The following is an 18,952-nucleotide window of genomic DNA, read 5'->3' on the forward strand; positions in this document are numbered from 1 at the left end:
AAGAGAAGCATTTATTTATCTTAATTCTGTACTTCTGATAAATAAAAAGAGAATTGTATAAAAAACCAAACCATATAATCTCCTAAAGAGTGTGCGGGAGGAAGGGACATGTTAATACCTGAATTGAAAACATCAGATTTACAGGATTCCTAGGGAATATTCCCCTTGAATCACCTCAGAAATGGGGGCATTGTGTATCATGCAGTGTCCTGCACAATCTGTTTCTGGAGAGCAGTTGTACACAGCAGAAGTATTGCTTTTGGACAGCAAAAATACTTTTTCTGTGTAACAATTGGATTCAATAATGCAATGATACACACAATTTATTCATATTCTACTTCTTTACTTTCAACATGGCATCATGCTGGCAGGCTGTAATACTCCAATTCTCCTTCTGCTTTGTATATTTGTCAACAGTACTATCCAAAAGTAATTTCTTACTTCCTCTCTGGCCCTAGTTTCCAGCTATGTCTGGTTTGTGCATATGTCAAGGGTTTATACTTCAAAGCTTCTCATATACTGTGAAAATTTAAAGAACATAAATATTGCTTGCTTGCTTAAAATGGCTAATAGGAGAACTCCATGTCTTTTATACTTGGTTCCTTGCTTACAGAGTTTCAAGAACCCTATGCTGTAGTTGTGCTTTTGGAAAAAGATCTCATTGTCGTTGACCTGACACAAAGCAAGTAAGTATAAAGTTTTATATGAAGTTATTTGTGTGTTTAACTGCCCAGTAAATTACCATAAAATTCCAAATAATTTAACTATCCAAAATCATTCGCTCTTGGAAATAACTCCTACTAAATATTTACTTCCACTTTAAGAGCTAAGTTCATCATGAAAAGGAACTTATGATAATATTTGTCCTTAAACTTTGGAATAAATCTAAATCTGCAGTCCCTTCAGCACAGCCCTCAAACATTCATTCAACGCCAAATTTCAATAATATTTGAACACGTATGTGATTTGGAAATAAGATTCAACAACTACTTTCATTCATGTCTAGCCTCAGTATCTTAATAAATAATGGCATTGTTTTACATGGATCTACAGAATTACTTCATGATCCAGTTGCTGGTTTAAATGACAATAGTTTTTTCATATTAGAATCAATGGTCCTATCAAAGAGGAACTCTAAATCATTTCAAGCATAATCCAATTCTTATTTATTTTGTTCTGCCTCCAACACCACCAGGAATGGACAACCACATTCACACTGGTGTAACAAGAAACAGATTTTGCTGTCAATGTATTGAAAAATGTTAAGTGAATCTAATTCAGATCTCACTTACTTTAAAGAACAATTCAGATCATCTCAGCAGTGCAAAATGGACATAACTGAAATCAGAACCAAATTTCCTCTATTTTTCAATTGTGAATTACATTGTGTAATGTGCCAAAAGTGAGATTTTCCTCCTTATCAGGCTGTTCAAACTGATGGAAGTGAGAAATAAACTGAGATCTACTCACCAGTTATTGCAATTTTTCATTGTATAATCAGAAGTCTACCAACCCAATAAACTAAGATGTTCAGTATAAAAGCCACTGTTGTAAAAGTGGTTTGTAGTTCGTAGTATATATCATATCCATGAACATGAAACTTCTGGAAAATGTGTTTCTTCTGTATAAATAAGTTTTTGCGATGTCAGAAAAAAATTAGTTCCTATTCATTCATAAATGTAACCCTATTAGCCTTAGGGACTATTTATGTAAAAAGAGGATTCTTATCAATGCAGTTGAATTTTTAGAACTTTATGTGGGTAACTACCCATTATTACTGATATTAAAAATAATACATGAGTTTGAATAAATAAGGGAAAATATATTTAATTATTATGCTTTTACTTGGATTCTGTTATATACTTTAATATAAGAATATGTTTTATTCTATGGCTCAGTGTGTCACAGTGCTTCTAATGAATTGTCTTCCTTAACTAGTTTTCCAATCTTTGAAAATCCATATCCTATTGACATTCATGAGTCACCTGTTACCTGCACAGAATATTTTGCGGACTGTCCTCCAGATTTGATCCCTGTACTCTATTCTGTAGGAGCAAAACATAAAAAGCAAGGATACAGCAATAAGGTAAACAAAACAAATATTCTTTTTTTCAGCAAAGGAAGTAGATGTGTAACCTAGGTTTTTGTAACATCTTACCAAATTATTTTTGTTTTACTCCTTTAATAATCTCTTTAAGGTTAATCCAACCAACAGCTTAGCAGCCTGATTAGAGTCCAGTGTTTGTCCCTCAGAAACATGACCACTTAAGCAGAAGCTTATCATTAGATAGGACTTAATGATTAAGATGCTGGAGTTATTCCAGGTCAGATTGTGTTAAAGGAGAGCCATCAGTGTACAAGTCAAATTTGGATGGATAGGTTCTGTCTATTAAAGGAAAAAGTGTAAGTATTTTAACTGAAAGACTTAAACAGAAGAGGTTCGGTGAGAGCTGACAACGTCTGTGAGATTTGTTATTAAACAGGGATAATAATAATAATTTTACTGAGCTACCAAAGTCTTAGCACAATCCTGTAGAAATAGGACAAGCAGCAGGAAGTAAAAGAAGAAATGCAATTAATTTATAAATTTCCAGCTTTAAACCGGTTTGTATTTTGGCTAGAAATAATCCATTTTAATAAATGAAGTAGAAAAAAAATACTGGGTAAACAAGTCAGACATCATCAATTTTCTATTCAAATCAATGGAAGTATTCTCCTTGGAGCTGGCTGGTTTTGCATTAACTCAGACAGTGAGCCGTCTCTACTTCTTTTGTATCTTGGTTCACTAAAGTACTTCAGAAAATATTTTTATTTCTCCTGTTTGAGTCTACCCTTACCTCATAGAGTTTGCACACCTCCCTGTATTCCCTGCATCCTCCCTTGTCCCCTTGCTTTATTTGTGGATGTACAAATGCACACTCTGAAGGCAGGTAGTCACTCATGTGCCTGATACCCATTTCTGTACCCACAAGCATCCACTCCGTGTATCCACGGAGACAGTTTGCGCTCCAAGTTTTTCTTCATCCGCTCATACTCTGCACACATCCTGACCCACTCTGCACATGTCACCCTCTGCATCCAGTATCCTGTATCCATACGTGTCAGGGCTTTAGGCACAGGGCAGCATTCTAGACCGAGAGAATGGAATGGGAGTCGTGCCATTAGTAAACAAAAGGCAAGGAAAGAGATGATGATCACATATGTTCTGTAAAAGTTGCATTCTCTTATCTCGTGGCATCATGCTCTGATACTTGTTTCTGGTCCAGCTTCTTCAGTGGTCTTTGAATTCAAAATAAATTCTCGGTCTATTCAGTGTTCTATAGAATCTCCAAGAGAACAGCCATCACAAAAGACCTGCAGAATTGTTTGTTACTCCTCCTTCCCATTCCTCTTTTAGACTGTTGAATGTTAGCTGTGCAGAAATATTTTAAAAGCATAGAACAATAGTTGATAATATAGAAGTGTTATTAAGTTTTCAGAGCCTGAACTGATGACACAAAAGTGTTAATAAACTGTAAAAGCCTTGAATTATACTTTTTTTGTTGTTCTTTTACAAGCTGTATCGCTTTTTGGAGGAAGATGTTGTCTCCTCCTGAATTTAAAAATTAAACAAATAAGGTTCAGCAAAATAAGTTGTGGTCTCTGTACTTTTGTTTGTTTAGGAGTGGCCTATCAGTGGTGGAGCATGGAATCTTGGAGCTCAGACATATCCTGAAATCATTATTACAGGGTGAGAATGGAGCTGGGGATTGGTACTTTTAAAGTATTTGTTTCTACTCCTTTTGATTGTGGGTTGGCTATAGGTAAGAGTTGAGACTCCACCACGTACGCATTTCCTGGCTCTTCACTTGAGTCGTGTCACCACAGAAATTCTCTTTTGCTGTAGAAAGCAGAACTTAGTACCCAGGGATGAGCTACCATTAAGAATGACCATTTGAGGAGCCAGTGTTAGATAGCAATGCTTCTGAAGATGGGGGCTTTGGGACAAAAAATCTATTGCAAGAGAATATTTTGGCCTTGGAGGTCACAGAGAATAGCTTCAAAAAGGAGAGCAGCTGTTGTTCTGTGGCTGTTGTCCCTTGGCCTTCTGGGCACTCTCTGTCTGGGGACAGTTTGGGAATTCGTTTTAATATTCAGCATTAGTGAGGATGTGGTGCATTGGGATGAATTTCACCTTGTGGGCAGAGAACCAGAGCAAAAAGGCCTAGAAAGGCTCAGATTGCAGCAGGAGTAGTGCCTGATGGATTCCCAAGGGATCATACTGTGAAACAGACACCATTCAGGTAAGATGCACCATGCGTTTTCCTCTGGTCTCAGTCATGTATTTGATGAATTGTTACTATCACTGATACTAAAGACCTGATTTTAAAAATAAAGTTATGATATGTGCAATAGTATGAGGAGGTGATGAAGGGATCATTCTCATTGTAAACAGAAGTGTCTCTTTTTTCCAGCTTTGCTTCAGGGATTTTATTTTAATAAAAAGAACACAGCTGTGAAGTATCAAGCAAAATGAAGTTACCTTCTGTTCTTCCCAAGTTCACTGTACATGTCATTTTTCGAGTGCATAGGTTTATGCTGGCCCACTGGAAAACCAAAAGTGCTATAACTTAAACTCTTTATTAGTATGGGAAGTAATTTCTTCTTGTTGCAATCTTAAAATTCATTGGGGACTTAGTTCTCTGCAGGAAATGCATAAAAATATTTTGTTAACTGAATGAAACCAAATAACAAAATATTTTTTTATAATTAACATGTATGTCTTTAATATATTGTCAGTAAGTTATAGAGAGTTACATAAACAAAATGAATTTTTTCTTGTATTTACTAGTCACAAAAGTAGACAATGTTTTAGAATTGCATCTTGTTTTAACACATTTAATTCATTTTTTTTTTTAAGCCATGCAGATGGATCAGTAAAATTTTGGGATGCTTCTGCCAGTAAGTTTCTAAAGTTCACTTTTACGCAATTCTGACAAATCACACAAACACACATTTAGATATAAAACAGGATATTTAACAGTTTGAGTAATTATATCTGGGCTGATATAATTAGGACTAAGGGATGAAATTAAGAAAATGTTTATAAAGTTAAGAGAAAAAATGCAGCTAATGAAATACATTGGGCAGAAAAGACTGAGGAATAATAACTCAAGGTTGAACATACTGAAATCTATGATGGATGAAGTGCTGGTGAAAAATCCCTAGGGCACATTCTTCTTGTGTGTATAGAGGAGAGGGCTCAGTTAGATCTAACATTGAGTTCCAGTTGTCACTTCTATACTGAGTACAACAAAATCTTCTTTAGCTAAGTAAAAATAAAATATTCAAATACATTCATATATTTCAAAACATGTTTAATCTGGTGAGAGTGGAAAAGACCCAGATCTTTTCTTGTCCAGTCTCAAATCCCAGGAAATAATTGGGAAATATTTCCATTCATCCTAGCAGGAAAAAGCTTCAGAAAATGCTTATTCCATACAATCTAGCTATAACTGCACATATTAGCAGCCAGCATTTTCCCCTACAGAAAATAAATATGGTATTCATTAGTAAAATATATTTATTAAGATACACGTACATTTTAAAGGAAATTTAAAATACTCTGCATCAAATAATTAATGGTGCTTCACTGAAGTTCCTGTAGAGTTGCCCTGTATTCTTGTCTCTTCGGTGGTACAGGGATCTCTGGGTAATAACTCTCTTTTATGAGGTGTGAGTGTGTTAAAGAAAAGAGACCATGAAAGAAAATTCTGGATGAAGTGTTAAGCATAGAGAGATTTAATATGATCCAAATAACCAGTCTGTGATGGGTGCCAAGGTCATGGAGTATGGGATACTTAGAATACCTGCTAGTTCCACATGGTGCCACAGAATTGAAATGATTAATATTGCTACCATTTCCAGCCAAGTATGGGGAATGTTGACAAGTTTTTTCATGTCAGCTAAACCTGATGACTTTGTCAGGTACTTGCCTTTTTGCTTAATAGCAAATATTTTCACTCAGGATGGACAAGGAGGAAATGAGGATTTCCAAACACTCATTTCAAAAAATACATTTCATGTATTAAATAGGCACAGCCACAGAACATGGCCATGGGTTGGTTTTTTTATTATGTAATTCATCTGTTTGGAAATGGTGGGAAAACAGTAACATGCTGCTCAGAATTTACATCTTCCAATGTCTTCAAGTTACGGTGAACACCAATCATCAAATGAGGTCAACAGTTTATCTGCAAAAACAGAAGTTTTTGAGAGCTTTAATATGAACAAAAGTAGGATAATTAGTTTTATTTAGAGAAGTACAGTGAGACATTAGACTTTGTCTTGTGAATATTTCGTTTTTAACAAGAATGTGCAATTACAGGCTCTAAAGTTAGGGTGAAACAATACAGACCCCTGGAAGACCCCAAGGCATTCAGTGTGTTTACTGCCCAGGAAGCAATGTGCTAGTTATTCCTTCTATAACTCTGGCAGAAATGGGGAAAGAAAAAAACCTCTCATAGGCAATATTAGCATAACCTAATCAATACATACATGCTGCAGTAGGAATTTTTCTTAACATTAAAAGCTTAGATGATCATGAACATTCACAATCTCTTCAACAGTACTGGTATTTTCAGTGCATCTCTGATGTCCTGGTTGTAGTCCCGCTTTTCAGGGCATGTACCGTGTTACTCATACCATACTTGGTACTCTTTATTTAAAGGGTTTTCATTATTACAAAGTATTTTATTTATTTTATTTACAAGGTGTTAACCTTTTTAATGCAGTTAAAAGCTCATTTGAGATTCCCTAGCAGAAATAATATCCTACTGGTATTTGAAGGCACAAAATACTTTTCTTTTAGACATACTTTAACGGTCTAAATTAAAATATGTCTAAAAGCAATCTTGTGTCTGAAAGCACAGATCTGTGAGAGACAGGGACTTGCTAGGCCACTGGAGTTGTTTTCCAAATGTATCTTTATTCAATAGAAATTGCTGGGTTTTTATTTACTTGTGCAGATGGTACCCAGTAATTCAGAGCAGCATAGAGAGTCTTGTACCCTATGATTCTATAATTCTTCAGAAGTCATAATGTGCATGGACCCATGATGCCTGATTTGAAGTGCCACTCTAAATTTCCTGCTGGCACTAAGAACAACCTGAATTCTCTTTCTTTGCCACTGAGGGCAGGAAGAATTATGTATTTATTACAGAAGCACTTGCTGTAATTTGTGAAAATTCAGAAATGCTTTATGCACTAAAACTTTTTAAAACATTAAAAATTGTATATGCTAAACCTCCTGGAATATATTTGCACTGCCAAACAAAAATGGGGTTTTGCTGTGTTCATCATCTGGTTACATAACTAAAACACTGTCCTTTCATCTTCCTGTTGCTCTTGTTACACAAGCTGGCCAGACTGAGCTACCACAATTACACTGACACAGGCAGCAGTTTTGCCTTTGTGGATATGCACACCTTTATAGGTGCTGAGACTGACTGACTGTTTCTGACCTTATGCAATTACTGATTAATGCCACTGAGAAACCAATGTAAAAGTAGTAAAAACAGGGAAGAATGTAAAACACAATGAGGTGAATTTTCACCCCTCCTTTACCACTAGAATTTGCTGCAGTGGAGTTCTAATCTTGACAAAAGCTCCTGGATATTAGGATTTTATATACAGGTAAAAATACAGATCTACTTATTAATCAAGAAATTCAAAACATTTTTAAATTCCCATTAATTCAGAAGAACTTTGTGTTGACCAGGCCACCAGCATGTTTTCCTAATGTTTTCTCTTAAATTGCCATACAGTCTTTACATTCTATCAAGACCATAACCTCAGACAAATGAAGTCATAGTGTCACATCTCTTTAGGAAAGTATCAATATTATCAGAGTCTCTCTATACCACTGATTATAAGCCTAACTTGGACACAATGATTTACCCTCTTGGCACCCTTCCCCAGAAACTACTAAGAAGTATTTCACAGAGAAATACCCTTTTGAGAAGTATTAAATACATATCCTATTAGTAATGTGTACCAGAATAGTATCTGTACTGTTGTCCTGGTTTGGACAATTGTATATTACACATCTTGTCATCTTAGGCTTTCCTAAGATTCTTTGTTGTGCCACAACTGAGAAGTGTGAACTGAGGAATTTTTTAACTGATTTGCTTCATGTTAGTATTTTTTATATGTTTTAATATATTCCAGTTACTCTACAGATGTTGTACAAACTAAAAACATCAAAGGTCTTTGAAAAACAGAAAGTGGGAGAAGGAAAAGCAACAGCTGAGATTGTGGAAGAAGATCCTTTTGCTGTTCAGATGATGTACTGGTGTCCTGAAAGCCGAATTTTCTGTGTGGCAGGAGTTTCTGCATATGTGATTGTTTACAGGTTCAGCAAACATGAAGTAAATACTGAAATTGCAGTAAGTACCCATTTCACTCTCTTATAAGAGAACATAATTCCTAAATCAAATTGCCTTGCTTCATCTGTGCTCAAGTACTTAAATAAAAAATAGCAAGCAGTATAAATACAGGTTTAGGGACATTCCATTTTAAACCTTTCCAGGGAAATCTTGATCCTACTTCAGTTACTGACAAAAATCTAAGCATTTGAGAACCTACTCTCCATTTCCTTTTTGCTCTAGTAGTAACATACAGTGCAGCTTTCAGACATGGTTTGCTTTTAAGACTTTATGATACAGTAATCGCTGTTGTATTTACCTGGTCTAGAATTACTGTCTGCTGTATGTTTTTATCAGTTAATGTACATTGTGTACGTGCACAATGCTCTTCTTTAACTCAAGTACTTAATATCTTTAATTTCTGTTCATAAGGAGACTGAAAATTATCACTGGGTTTAACAAAACCCAAAGAGTTGGTCTTTCTCTGGCTTGTGCTGACGTTGCTTCCCTAAAGATGGAAACTGTATGAAGTGCCAGATTATTTGTCACCTTCCCTGATTACAGTTCTTTCCTTTTCATGCTATTTTAATGCACTTGAGAACATTCTACTGTGGCAAAAACCTGTGTTATTTTTGGTCTGTAGCCATGTGCCATTCTGTATTACCTGTAGTTCTTCTGTTGTTTTCCACTCTTTTCTCCCTCTCCAGGCAATTATTAAGCTGCCTGAATGTATCATTTCATGAAAAGGTTTAAAGCTGATGAACAGTAATTTTACACTACTGACCAGCTCATGTATAATGCTGCTAAAATTACTCCATTTCAGTATTCTTACATTGTTCCACAGGAAGTGCACCTTATCTTCTATTATCTATAATTTATATCTTTTTTCCCTGTCCTTCACTTTTCTGGCTGAATTGCATCTTTACTGGTATTTTCCAAAGTGTTATAATATGTGCAAATTGACAGTTTCTCAGATTTCATTTGTGATTAATAAGCATTTTTCTCTGAATATTAAGTTATGTAATCTCAGTGGCATAGTCACAGCGCTCCCCTGGGTTTTGTGCATCTCTGAAATGGGCTTTCTCTTTTGTTTCTGCATTTTTGCTGCTTGCATTCAAGTCTTTGGTCTAAATGCTGTGAGGGTTTTATAATCAAAAGTATGGGATTCTTTGTTGGAATCTGCACCTGACTTTAGGCCATGTTTTTTGTCTATATTGAGACTGAGCTGGCCAGTCTCAGGATTTCTTTGCTGCTTGAGGTACAAAGCACTTTGTGTCCTCCCTTCCGTATCAGCCAGACTGAATTTACCTTGAGTTCAACCTACAAATCCCAGCATTTTAAGGCCCCCACATTGGTTTGACTACCCTGATGTCAGTGTTGCAATGTTTTTGCTGCGGTAAATGGGAAGTGTGGGGGCTACTCAAAGGTTGATCCGTGTAGCAGGGAAGTCTGCAGCTGAATGTGCTTTAGGGGCATAGGCTGTGCCTGGAATTTCCTCAATAGAAATATTATTTGCATCATTTCATATCAGATTCTGGAGGCAAGGAGTATGCAAGAAACAAATTCTGCTTCATATCCAACTTGGAGCCATTGCCATGCAGTTACATAAAAAGCATTTGCTGCTGTTGTTTTTGTTTTCTTATTTGAATCCAGTCCATCCCATCTCAAAAGGATCTATTAATTAGACGTGATGACTTTCTCAGTGAGCAGTCTTTCCTCAGTGAAAGTCCTCTTCAAAGCTCTTGAGAAGAACTATAGGAAAAAAATTTACACCCATTTGAATGTGGAAAGAGGGATCAATAAGCCTAGTGATGAGATCCACCCAAAATATCTTTCCTCTGTGTCAAAATAAATCAGTTCAATATTTCTATAACCCTCTTAAGATCCAGTCAAAGCAGGGACAAAAACATAAGAAAAATTCACAGTCGTGTTTTTAGCCTGAATTTTTCCCTCTCTCTTCAAATGCACAGCAGCTAGAACTTAACAAAATTAATTTTAGTAGAAAAAGGGATACACACAGAAAAACATTCAAAGAAGAGTGGTGCACTTCTAACATGGTAAGCAGAAGAACACACTCTTCAACAGTTACCTCAGTCCTGCATAAAGATTAAACAACATTATAAATTGTCTCAGTCAGTTGCAATTACATCCAGATTAGATTTTCCTGAACTCAATATTTCACTCATTAGTCTTTGAAGGCAAATGTTGTCTGTAGGTTTTTTTAACTGATTCAGGCACAAAATGTCCATGGATTTTGAAAGAAGAAAACAGAAGTGAAATTTTGGGAAAGGACTCTCTCTCCTGGTTGAACAGAATCACTTCTTTCTGAAATATTGTGTGTTTTAGCACAGTGGTTGAGAAACAGGGGACCTTCAGTGCTACTCACCTTTATCTCCTGATTCTCATGAAATTTAGCACTTTCGTTAATCTTCATTCTGGTACGGATGATGTCTCAGTGAAAGATCACCGAGATGGAGCTTGCAGTGCCTACTATTCCTTTCAAGGTAGCAGCACAAAAATTACTGCTCAGCTAGTAACCCCCAGACCTTGTCTCTTTGAGAGCTGTACTTTGGTTTTTATTCTTTTCAAAATGAGGATTTCCTTGGACAAGTCATGAGATAGAAAGAATTGCTCAGTATTTACTTACCTAGATTTGAACTTCCTGTCCAGTTCCTCCCTGGAGTCCTTCAGTTAATATTTCCTGAATTAGTGGAGAGTATTGTAGGCTGGTTTGGCCTCTTTTTCCCTTTCTAGAGAGGCCAGAAGTAAAGCAAAAGGTAACTGCTTTGAATTTTGCTTTCTAGAATCCACCAAGCTCATGTTCATTCTAAGGAACACAGAGCTGTCTGTGCTGTAATCTCGGATTTCCTGGCCCCCACCTGTGGACAAATGAAGCTCATGTGTCAGTACTCTTCACACTGTCAGGCTTATCCATCCTGGCTAGAACTTGTCTGGTAGAGACTCTGCTGTATGAGTAATCAGGAGGCAGAGTTGGTGATCCTTCTAGTTCCTATCTGATGTTGCTGTTACTCTGTATGAATAACAAATTACAGTATTCTTTGCCTGCAAATTATAATTATAAATGGGGGTTCTTAAAAAAAAAAAAGGCATACTGATATTTATTTGAAAGTAACAGCAGCTTTCCTTATGAAATGATAACTTTGCTTTTTATTTATTTAAGTCATTAGAGGTACGACTTCAATGTGAAGTAGAAGACATCATTACTCCTGAACCAGAAACAAATCCTCCATTTCCAGATGCCTCCTCACAGCTTCCTTCTTTAAAAAGCCTTTCAGGCAGTACCAACACTGTAGCATGTGAAGGAACGATGAAGGACAGTATCCCATGTCTTAGGTAAGTCTGTGCCATTGTTTAAATCTTGATCTTTCTAAAAAGCATTCTTATCTGTTAGTCAATCCATCAGCTCCCAAGAAAAAGAGGTTAATTGTATGTATGTGAAACAAAATGATAATAAACCAGAATATGGAACAAACAAAATAATTAAGGCAAAATCATCAGCATGGGATTTTAAAAGGATGGAAGTAATTCTGAAGAATATAAACTGTTACAATAAAGGTTTTACTGTCATTTTCCAGTGTGATCCAGGAGTAAATCTTCAAAGAATTTCTGAGGATAAGTCATGAAGAAACTTCCATAAAAGCCAGCATGTGCAAAGCTTTCTCTCCTTGATTAATTAATATAACACTATTTTTTTTAATCAAGAACTGTATGTAACACATGGAAACTGTGTTCATACTCATGAAACAATCTTTCAAATATACAATTATGAAACAGTCACACTATGTGGAAGTGTATATTTGTTTAATCTTTAGAAAGAAGCAAATTGTTTTCTGGTCGAATACATTATCACTGTTTTGGAGTAGATTAATATGTTCTTATTAATAAGGCATATAATTGTGGATTTGAATATTTTTAAAAAAACAAGAATTCTGTACAAAACTCTATAAACTGTAATTTTCCAGCAATTAGAGTGCATTGCTGATAACAGTTACTCTCATTTTGGTGAATTCATTATTATTTTGGTATAATTATTATTAAATCTTTTAAATGCCTCAATTATTTCAAAAGCAGTTAAAATGAACACTTCCTGATTTTGCAGATACTTTGGGCTGCTTGTCTTCTCAAAATGCCATTAGCAATTAAAAGCAATATTGTGATATTCTCCTTGTAAAATTAACAGTATTTTTTGGCATTCTATTCATTTGTCCACCTCATTCAGTCAGGCATTTGAACTTCAAACCTCAGTTTAATCATTAATTTGAACTACGAAAATCAATAGAAGAGGCAGAGATCAGTTATTTTAAAAATCCAAATGTGAAATCTATTTATGACATTGATATCAGGAAGAATGCAATAATTTAATCATTTCACTGGCTAAGATTTTTGCTTAAGAGATTCTTATTTGATTTTGTCTGGGAAAGAGAGAAATTGTTGATGTTGGAGGCAGAAAAGTTGTCATGAACCCACATAGGTTCAGCTTGTTAGTTTTTAGAAGCTTTCTTAACTCAAAGAATCTCACATTAAGCTGGCCAATAGATTTTTGTCAAATTTTACACAAGGTAACTACAATCTTATTTTGACTGAGAAGTGATTTTTCAAAGTCAGAGTAATTATACTACTAGAACTGCTGGTACAGTCCTACATTTAGATAAAAGTGTACTTATGTATTCTATTGTCCTTCTCAGGAAAGACATATAAATATCCACACTTTCCCCCCAAACCTTAGCTGGGTCCACAGGCCTTGGCTGTCTAAGAACTTCTGATCTAAACAGAATTATGGTGGTAAAATGAAAGTAGTGCTGAAAACACAGGAAAAAAACCCCAAAAAACAGTAAAGACCAGGCTGATGCTGTTGACTTTATATGCAAGTCATTCATAAGGTGGGCAGCAGGACAGAATCTAAAATAGAGCAATATTTGCATAAAGCTGCAGCCACCTGCACTTGGAGGGTGAGTGCACAGCTTGAACTATATTGATAATGCACATAAAATTTTACACATATACATAACTGGCTCCATTATGTTTATTTTCATATCTGCTTCACAACATTGTTGCAGAAAATGAATGGCGCTCCACAGTACATTTTTTTTTCTAGCCAGGAGTCAGAATGACTGAATGTGTTTGTGTCTCTGAATAGCTACTAGGAAGAAAGTAATTGGAGGGACCGAAGTAATGAAAGCTTGGCATTTTTCTGAAATCAAAAGTAACTGTTACCAAGAGAGGCAGGCAGCAGTATGGAATAAATATTGTTCTTGCTTCTTTCAGAAGATTTTACAGTGAAATAGGCAGCTGTAATAACCTAAGAAACCAATGGATTTGTGATTATGAAGATAAATACTTTTGATGTAAATGCTGTTATCATAAAGCTGTACCCAGAATGTCAGTCTTTGTTCCCAGACTTCTAGTATCATCCCAAAATTAGGTCAATCAAAGGTTTTGACAGTAGCTTCAAGTGACTCCAAAGTGATAAGGAACTGTGAATATCTTGTGAAAAAAAGTAAAAACCAAAACTTGGCAACAGTGAAATTCACTGTAGCCTAACAAGAACATGTCAAGGAAATCACTGAAATGTCTACATTCCTTCTGCTCATACACCTGCAGTCTGCTTAGGTTTTTATTATAAACACTTCAAGTAAAAAGCCATCCAAAACAAGGTGCAGAACTGAGTAATCTGCATTACTGTTCAAGCAGGATTGTTAGGGAAACAAGGGAAATAGCTCAAAGATTCATAAGCAGGAAGATGTCACAGAAACACGGGAATGACAACCTCAATCATGAAATCTGAAAATATTTTACTCCTTTATTGTAGTCTTTCACCACCTACAGTTTATTCTATGCTTAGAGAAAATCCCTGTGAAATAATATCCATTTTTATCAAAACAAGATTCTCAAATTTGCAGTGAAAAATATTTAGAGGGAAAGGTATTTGCTTTTTTCCCCCTCAGGTGACAGAACCCAAAAGAAAACCAAGAAGGTACTTCAAGTTGTCTAATTTGTTCAGCATGTCATTAAAAGCAATTAAAAACGCATTGGAAAAATTAGAAGATCAGAATTAATTCTGCAGCCATTGTCAGTCTCATGGTAGCTTGTTTAGAAGAAGGAAAGTATAAATGCATTGCTTCGACAGATACTTGTTGGATCAGCATGTTTGCCTCTTATGTTCTCCCACACCATCAGTTATCCATGAGAAAATATGGATGGAAAGCTCAACTGAAAGGGTATTAGACTAAGTCCTGGTTCTTGGATTTCATTTACCTGTTCTATATTTTTCTAATATTTTTAAGGGAAGGAACTGAAAGCTGAAAATAAGGTAAAGATGGAAAGACCACCACTATTATGCCTTTTAAAGGCTTATCTGCAGACATTAGAAGTTGAAGGGCTCCATCACAAAGATACTCTGAAGGACTGTTTGTAAAATATTCAGCTTCTGCTTGCTGGGAAGTTTCTTTGAAAATTATACATCTTTACTGTATACAACTCTTGTCTGTAGTTTCAGTTTATCCTGGTCTCAAAGGACCCCTCTCCCTTAGCAGCTTGAGTTCACAGATGTTCACACCTTTGTTCTCAGCACGAATACTCCCGGGTAATCCAGGGCTTGCTTCATTAAGGTTATGAATAGCATCACTTCAGAAACGCTCGTGGATATGTATCATATGAACAAAGAAAAGGGCAAAGCTTTAGTGCCAGCAGAACAGGTCAGAAATTGCAAAACTCTGAGCAGAGGTTTGCTGTTGATAGAAAACAACAATACAAAGCTATTGCCAACTGTAGTGGGTTGAGCACTTGCTGAGCTGCATTGTCACGTCTTTCCTACGACAAAATCCATGCCAAATGCCTGATTACTGCTCCAGACAAATACACATGTAAGGTCTGAAGAATACTACAGGGAAAAGAAATAGAACAGTGAGTGTGCCAAGCTGCTGTTAAGGAAATGCATTTAGAGGATAGACGAGGAATGACTTTCTCATAAAGTAGACTGCCCTATTTTATGCCTGTGTGGAAAGGGGTGCAATATAAACATTCTCAACAGTAACAGGTACAGTGAAAACGCACTGACTAGTGGGTTTTACCTGTAAATTACTACTACAGCGTGAATGTACTAATGACTAACATGAATACCTCAAAGTATTGCAATAGCATATGCATTGCATTGCATAATGTTTTCTTTCAGCGTTTCCCATGTTGTTGTACCACTCAAAAAAGCACATAAAGCAGTCATACAGAGCTGTTCAGCTCTTACACTTCCCCTTAAAATGTACACCTTCACTGCCTGCTTTGCAAGTCACTGAACTTTCCATAACACAGTAGGAACAGGTGTTAATAGTTACATCAGATTTGGTGTAGGCACCATTCATTCACATATTAGGTGATTATGGTCCTAGAAATTGGACTGTACTAGGAAACATGACTTGTTTGCACTACATGGACAAATAGATTTTTCAAGTCCATAAGTTTTTAATATGCTCTGGTGAAGACCACTGCAGAAAGGTGTATCTTCTCATCATCTCTTGCCTCTTTGTGTTTTTCTGTCATGCTTTACTTCAGAAGAAAAAAAAGTTCCAAATACACAGAAATGTCCTTTTTCAAAGTCTCAAAAGAAAGTATTTTAGGTTTTCCATTCAAGTTGACATTTCATAGTGATATAAAGCAGTTGTTTTTCATGGCTCAACGTTTGTTTGTTTGTTCTTATTTTGTACGTCTTCTTCTTCTTCTTAGCGTTAAGGCTCGGGCTGTGCGGATGCCTCCTGGCTACCAGGCAGATCTCGTTATCCAGTTGGTGTGGGTGGATGGTGAGCCTCCACAACAGATTACCAGCCTTGCTGTAAACTCTGCTTATGGACTGTAAGTAACTCAGAATTAAGGTGATTTATTGTTTATTCCACTAAATTGCATGGTTTCCAACTATACTTAGAAATTTCTCACAGACAGTTGCGGTCAAAGCAAAGTATTCAAAAGATGCTGTAAATCAGCATTTTCTAGGGGAAAAATTATTTGAACTGACATAGAGATTGTAATATGGGATGTTAAATTGCCATTCTTGCCAATATTTTTACTAATCCTATTTAAAAGACTGAATCTTTTCACATCATTCTTCCCATCCTTTCACATAAGATCTAATTGCATTTCAAATCTGTAATTTTCAAAGTTATTTTGAAAGGTTCACCAAGGTGAAATGCATTTAATGGAAAATGGTGAAGCGATTAACTGTTCAGTGCCATTTATCATGACATCATATCTTAGTTGGAAATTGTCTTCTGAGAGCAGCATTTTTGTTGGTGCTAATGTCTGTTTGCACAAGAATCGGTGACCCGAAATTGAGAATTGAAAAAGGAACATTTAAATGCTGTATTCTGGATGGCAGTGCAAATGAGTGTGTGTAATTTTTTCCTCAGGTTCAGTTTATGTGCAAATTTTTAATGTTTCCTCTTACTGAGAGTCACCCTGATACATTGAAATGGTTTTCCCTGTAGGTGTTACTCCAATAAAACTATTGGCTGTAATGGGTGTTAGGTGCTGACTCCTGCTGATTTTCAGTAAGTCACTGGTCTCCTTCCAGAGGCTGGAAGTTTAATGCAGAGTTTTTACATTTCTGCAAAATACGTGTTCTGGGGGCTGTTTTTTCAGGTTTTAGCCTGAATTTTTAGATTGTGTCCTATTAATGAATTCTGGGAGTTTCTTTTCTTTACCATACCTTGATGCATTTGTCACTTGTGCAAATTGTTAGGTTTTGCCTGATTTGCTGCCTTGCAGATCTCAGACCTCAAGGCAGAGTCTGAATGATCACATTCTCTCACCAATAATCAGCATTCTCTCACTTGTAAACTACTCTGGTAGGTTGTGGTTCTCCTAATGGCAACAGTGGTTTCCTAAACCACTGATTCGATTCAATCAAGTGCTTTAAATTGTTTCATTTGCTAGGAGCAATAATAGTTTATAGGACAGCCTCCTTTAAAACACCCTAAGCGAAGTACAAGATTGTCTCAGAAATAAATACATGTATGAATAAAGTAGGCTGATAACCTAAATTTAACTTTCCTACAAAAACTACCCAAGAAAGGTCTTTTTCCTCTACATTTTTTCTGTAGACTCTCTTCTCTCTTCCTTTCTTTTGTGTCTCAACTTTTTCCTCAGGTCTATGACAAGGCACAGTCCTTTCTTTCATCAGAATTGTTGTTGACTACTTTAATTGTCACCTGTTATCTATCTTCACAATGTGGAAAAACCTATTCCACTTCAGCATGAAGCCTGAGAACATGTAATTTTTTGCCATGCTAATTCTACAGTTATTTGGGTCATCTTTTGCCTAATTTTTCTTTCTATACTAATCAGTTTAACTAGGTCAAAGACATAAGATGGTGTGTGTTCTGGAGAGTCTGTTTCAGTATTCTTTTAATTATTATGATTTCTGGAACTGTTTTACTGCAGCCATGAAACAGGAAAATAGTGAGATGCAAAAAAACCTTGATTCCCAGCAGAGATAAAAGACTTCAGACACTGCAAACTTTTATTTAATGTATTTGGTTTACTTTTAACAGTACCAAGGCTACAAATTAAAAGTATTAACACCTGTTTTATTTACATTAAAATGAATCATCAAAAACTTCTTCCTGTTATGAAAGTAGAAAAGAAAATTTTACAAATTGCTTCAATTACAACTGAAGAACTAGGTTAACCTTGAGGAACAAGGTTAAATACAAATAATAAATTTGTTTTGAAGTGGGTTCTGTTGTACTGAAAGCAGTCAATGAAAATTTATTACCAGCTAATGGGGTAACAGTTTTCAGCTAATCTACATAATAATTGTCAAGAAATGTCTGATGAGGGTTTACCAACAGAATAGAACATTACCTATGAACTGATTCTGTTTATTGCTCAAAACTGAGAAATTTATTTTGTATTTGGTTTCATAAGGACTTGGTTGTTAGCAATTTATCTAAGTCTTGTTAACAGTAATGGCTGCCTAGGTTTTTTACCCATCCTCAGAAGTAATGAGGTAACACTCAGAAGTGTTATTAATGAGCAATTTCAGATTCTTTTTTAAACTAATTTGTTTGGGTGTAAGAAATATTAGATCCATACTTATGTGTGAAATTAGAGGAGTTTAGAAAAATACAGACCAGGAAATCATACATTTTGTTAAATTGCTGACCAGGGGTGTGAATGATCACTAGCTCTTCTTGTGACTCATGTTTTCCAAAATTAATAAATCTCAGGTTAATAATTTTCAAAGTGCAAATGGCTGGTTTTTTTCCCCTAAAGTATTAATAGATGAGATTGACACTTGTCATTTTTATTCCGGTTTTTTTTTCTCCATCTGGAATTCAGGGACTTATGAACACATACAATCATCCCTCTTTTAGTCTAAAACCATTACCCCCATTCCCATGAGCCCTTCTCTCATGTTTGTCCAGGTCCTTCTGGATGGCACTTGTCCCTCAGGCTCATCTCAGCATGGTGTCTGCAAATTTACTGAGGGTGCCCTCAATTCCATTGTCTCTGTCACTGGTAAAGACATTAAGCTGTAC

General features: G+C 35.9%; 1 protein-coding gene across 5 annotated transcripts in view; it reads left to right on the plus strand.

The window, feature by feature from the left end:
• STXBP5L (syntaxin binding protein 5L) overlaps positions 1 to 18,952 on the plus strand; it is a 184,445-nt gene that overhangs the window by 114,006 nt on the left and 51,487 nt on the right. For all 5 annotated transcript variants that reach the window (XM_066175315.1, XM_066175316.1, XM_066175318.1 and 2 more), the window contains exons 11-17: positions 614 to 686; positions 1,939 to 2,086; positions 3,663 to 3,730; positions 4,901 to 4,941; positions 8,209 to 8,426; positions 11,587 to 11,759; positions 16,143 to 16,268. In XM_066175315.1, the coding sequence (XP_066031412.1) occupies positions 614 to 686; positions 1,939 to 2,086; positions 3,663 to 3,730; positions 4,901 to 4,941; positions 8,209 to 8,426; positions 11,587 to 11,759; positions 16,143 to 16,268 (847 nt within the window). The remainder of the gene's footprint in view (positions 1 to 613; positions 687 to 1,938; positions 2,087 to 3,662; positions 3,731 to 4,900; positions 4,942 to 8,208; positions 8,427 to 11,586; positions 11,760 to 16,142; positions 16,269 to 18,952) is intronic.

The sequence above is a fragment of the Chamaea fasciata genome, unplaced genomic scaffold (assembly GCF_029207755.1).
Source record: "Chamaea fasciata isolate MVZ Bird 193981 ecotype frontalis unplaced genomic scaffold, bChaFas1.0.hap1 SCAF_2, whole genome shotgun sequence".
Lineage (NCBI taxonomy): Eukaryota > Metazoa > Chordata > Aves > Passeriformes > Sylviidae > Chamaea > Chamaea fasciata.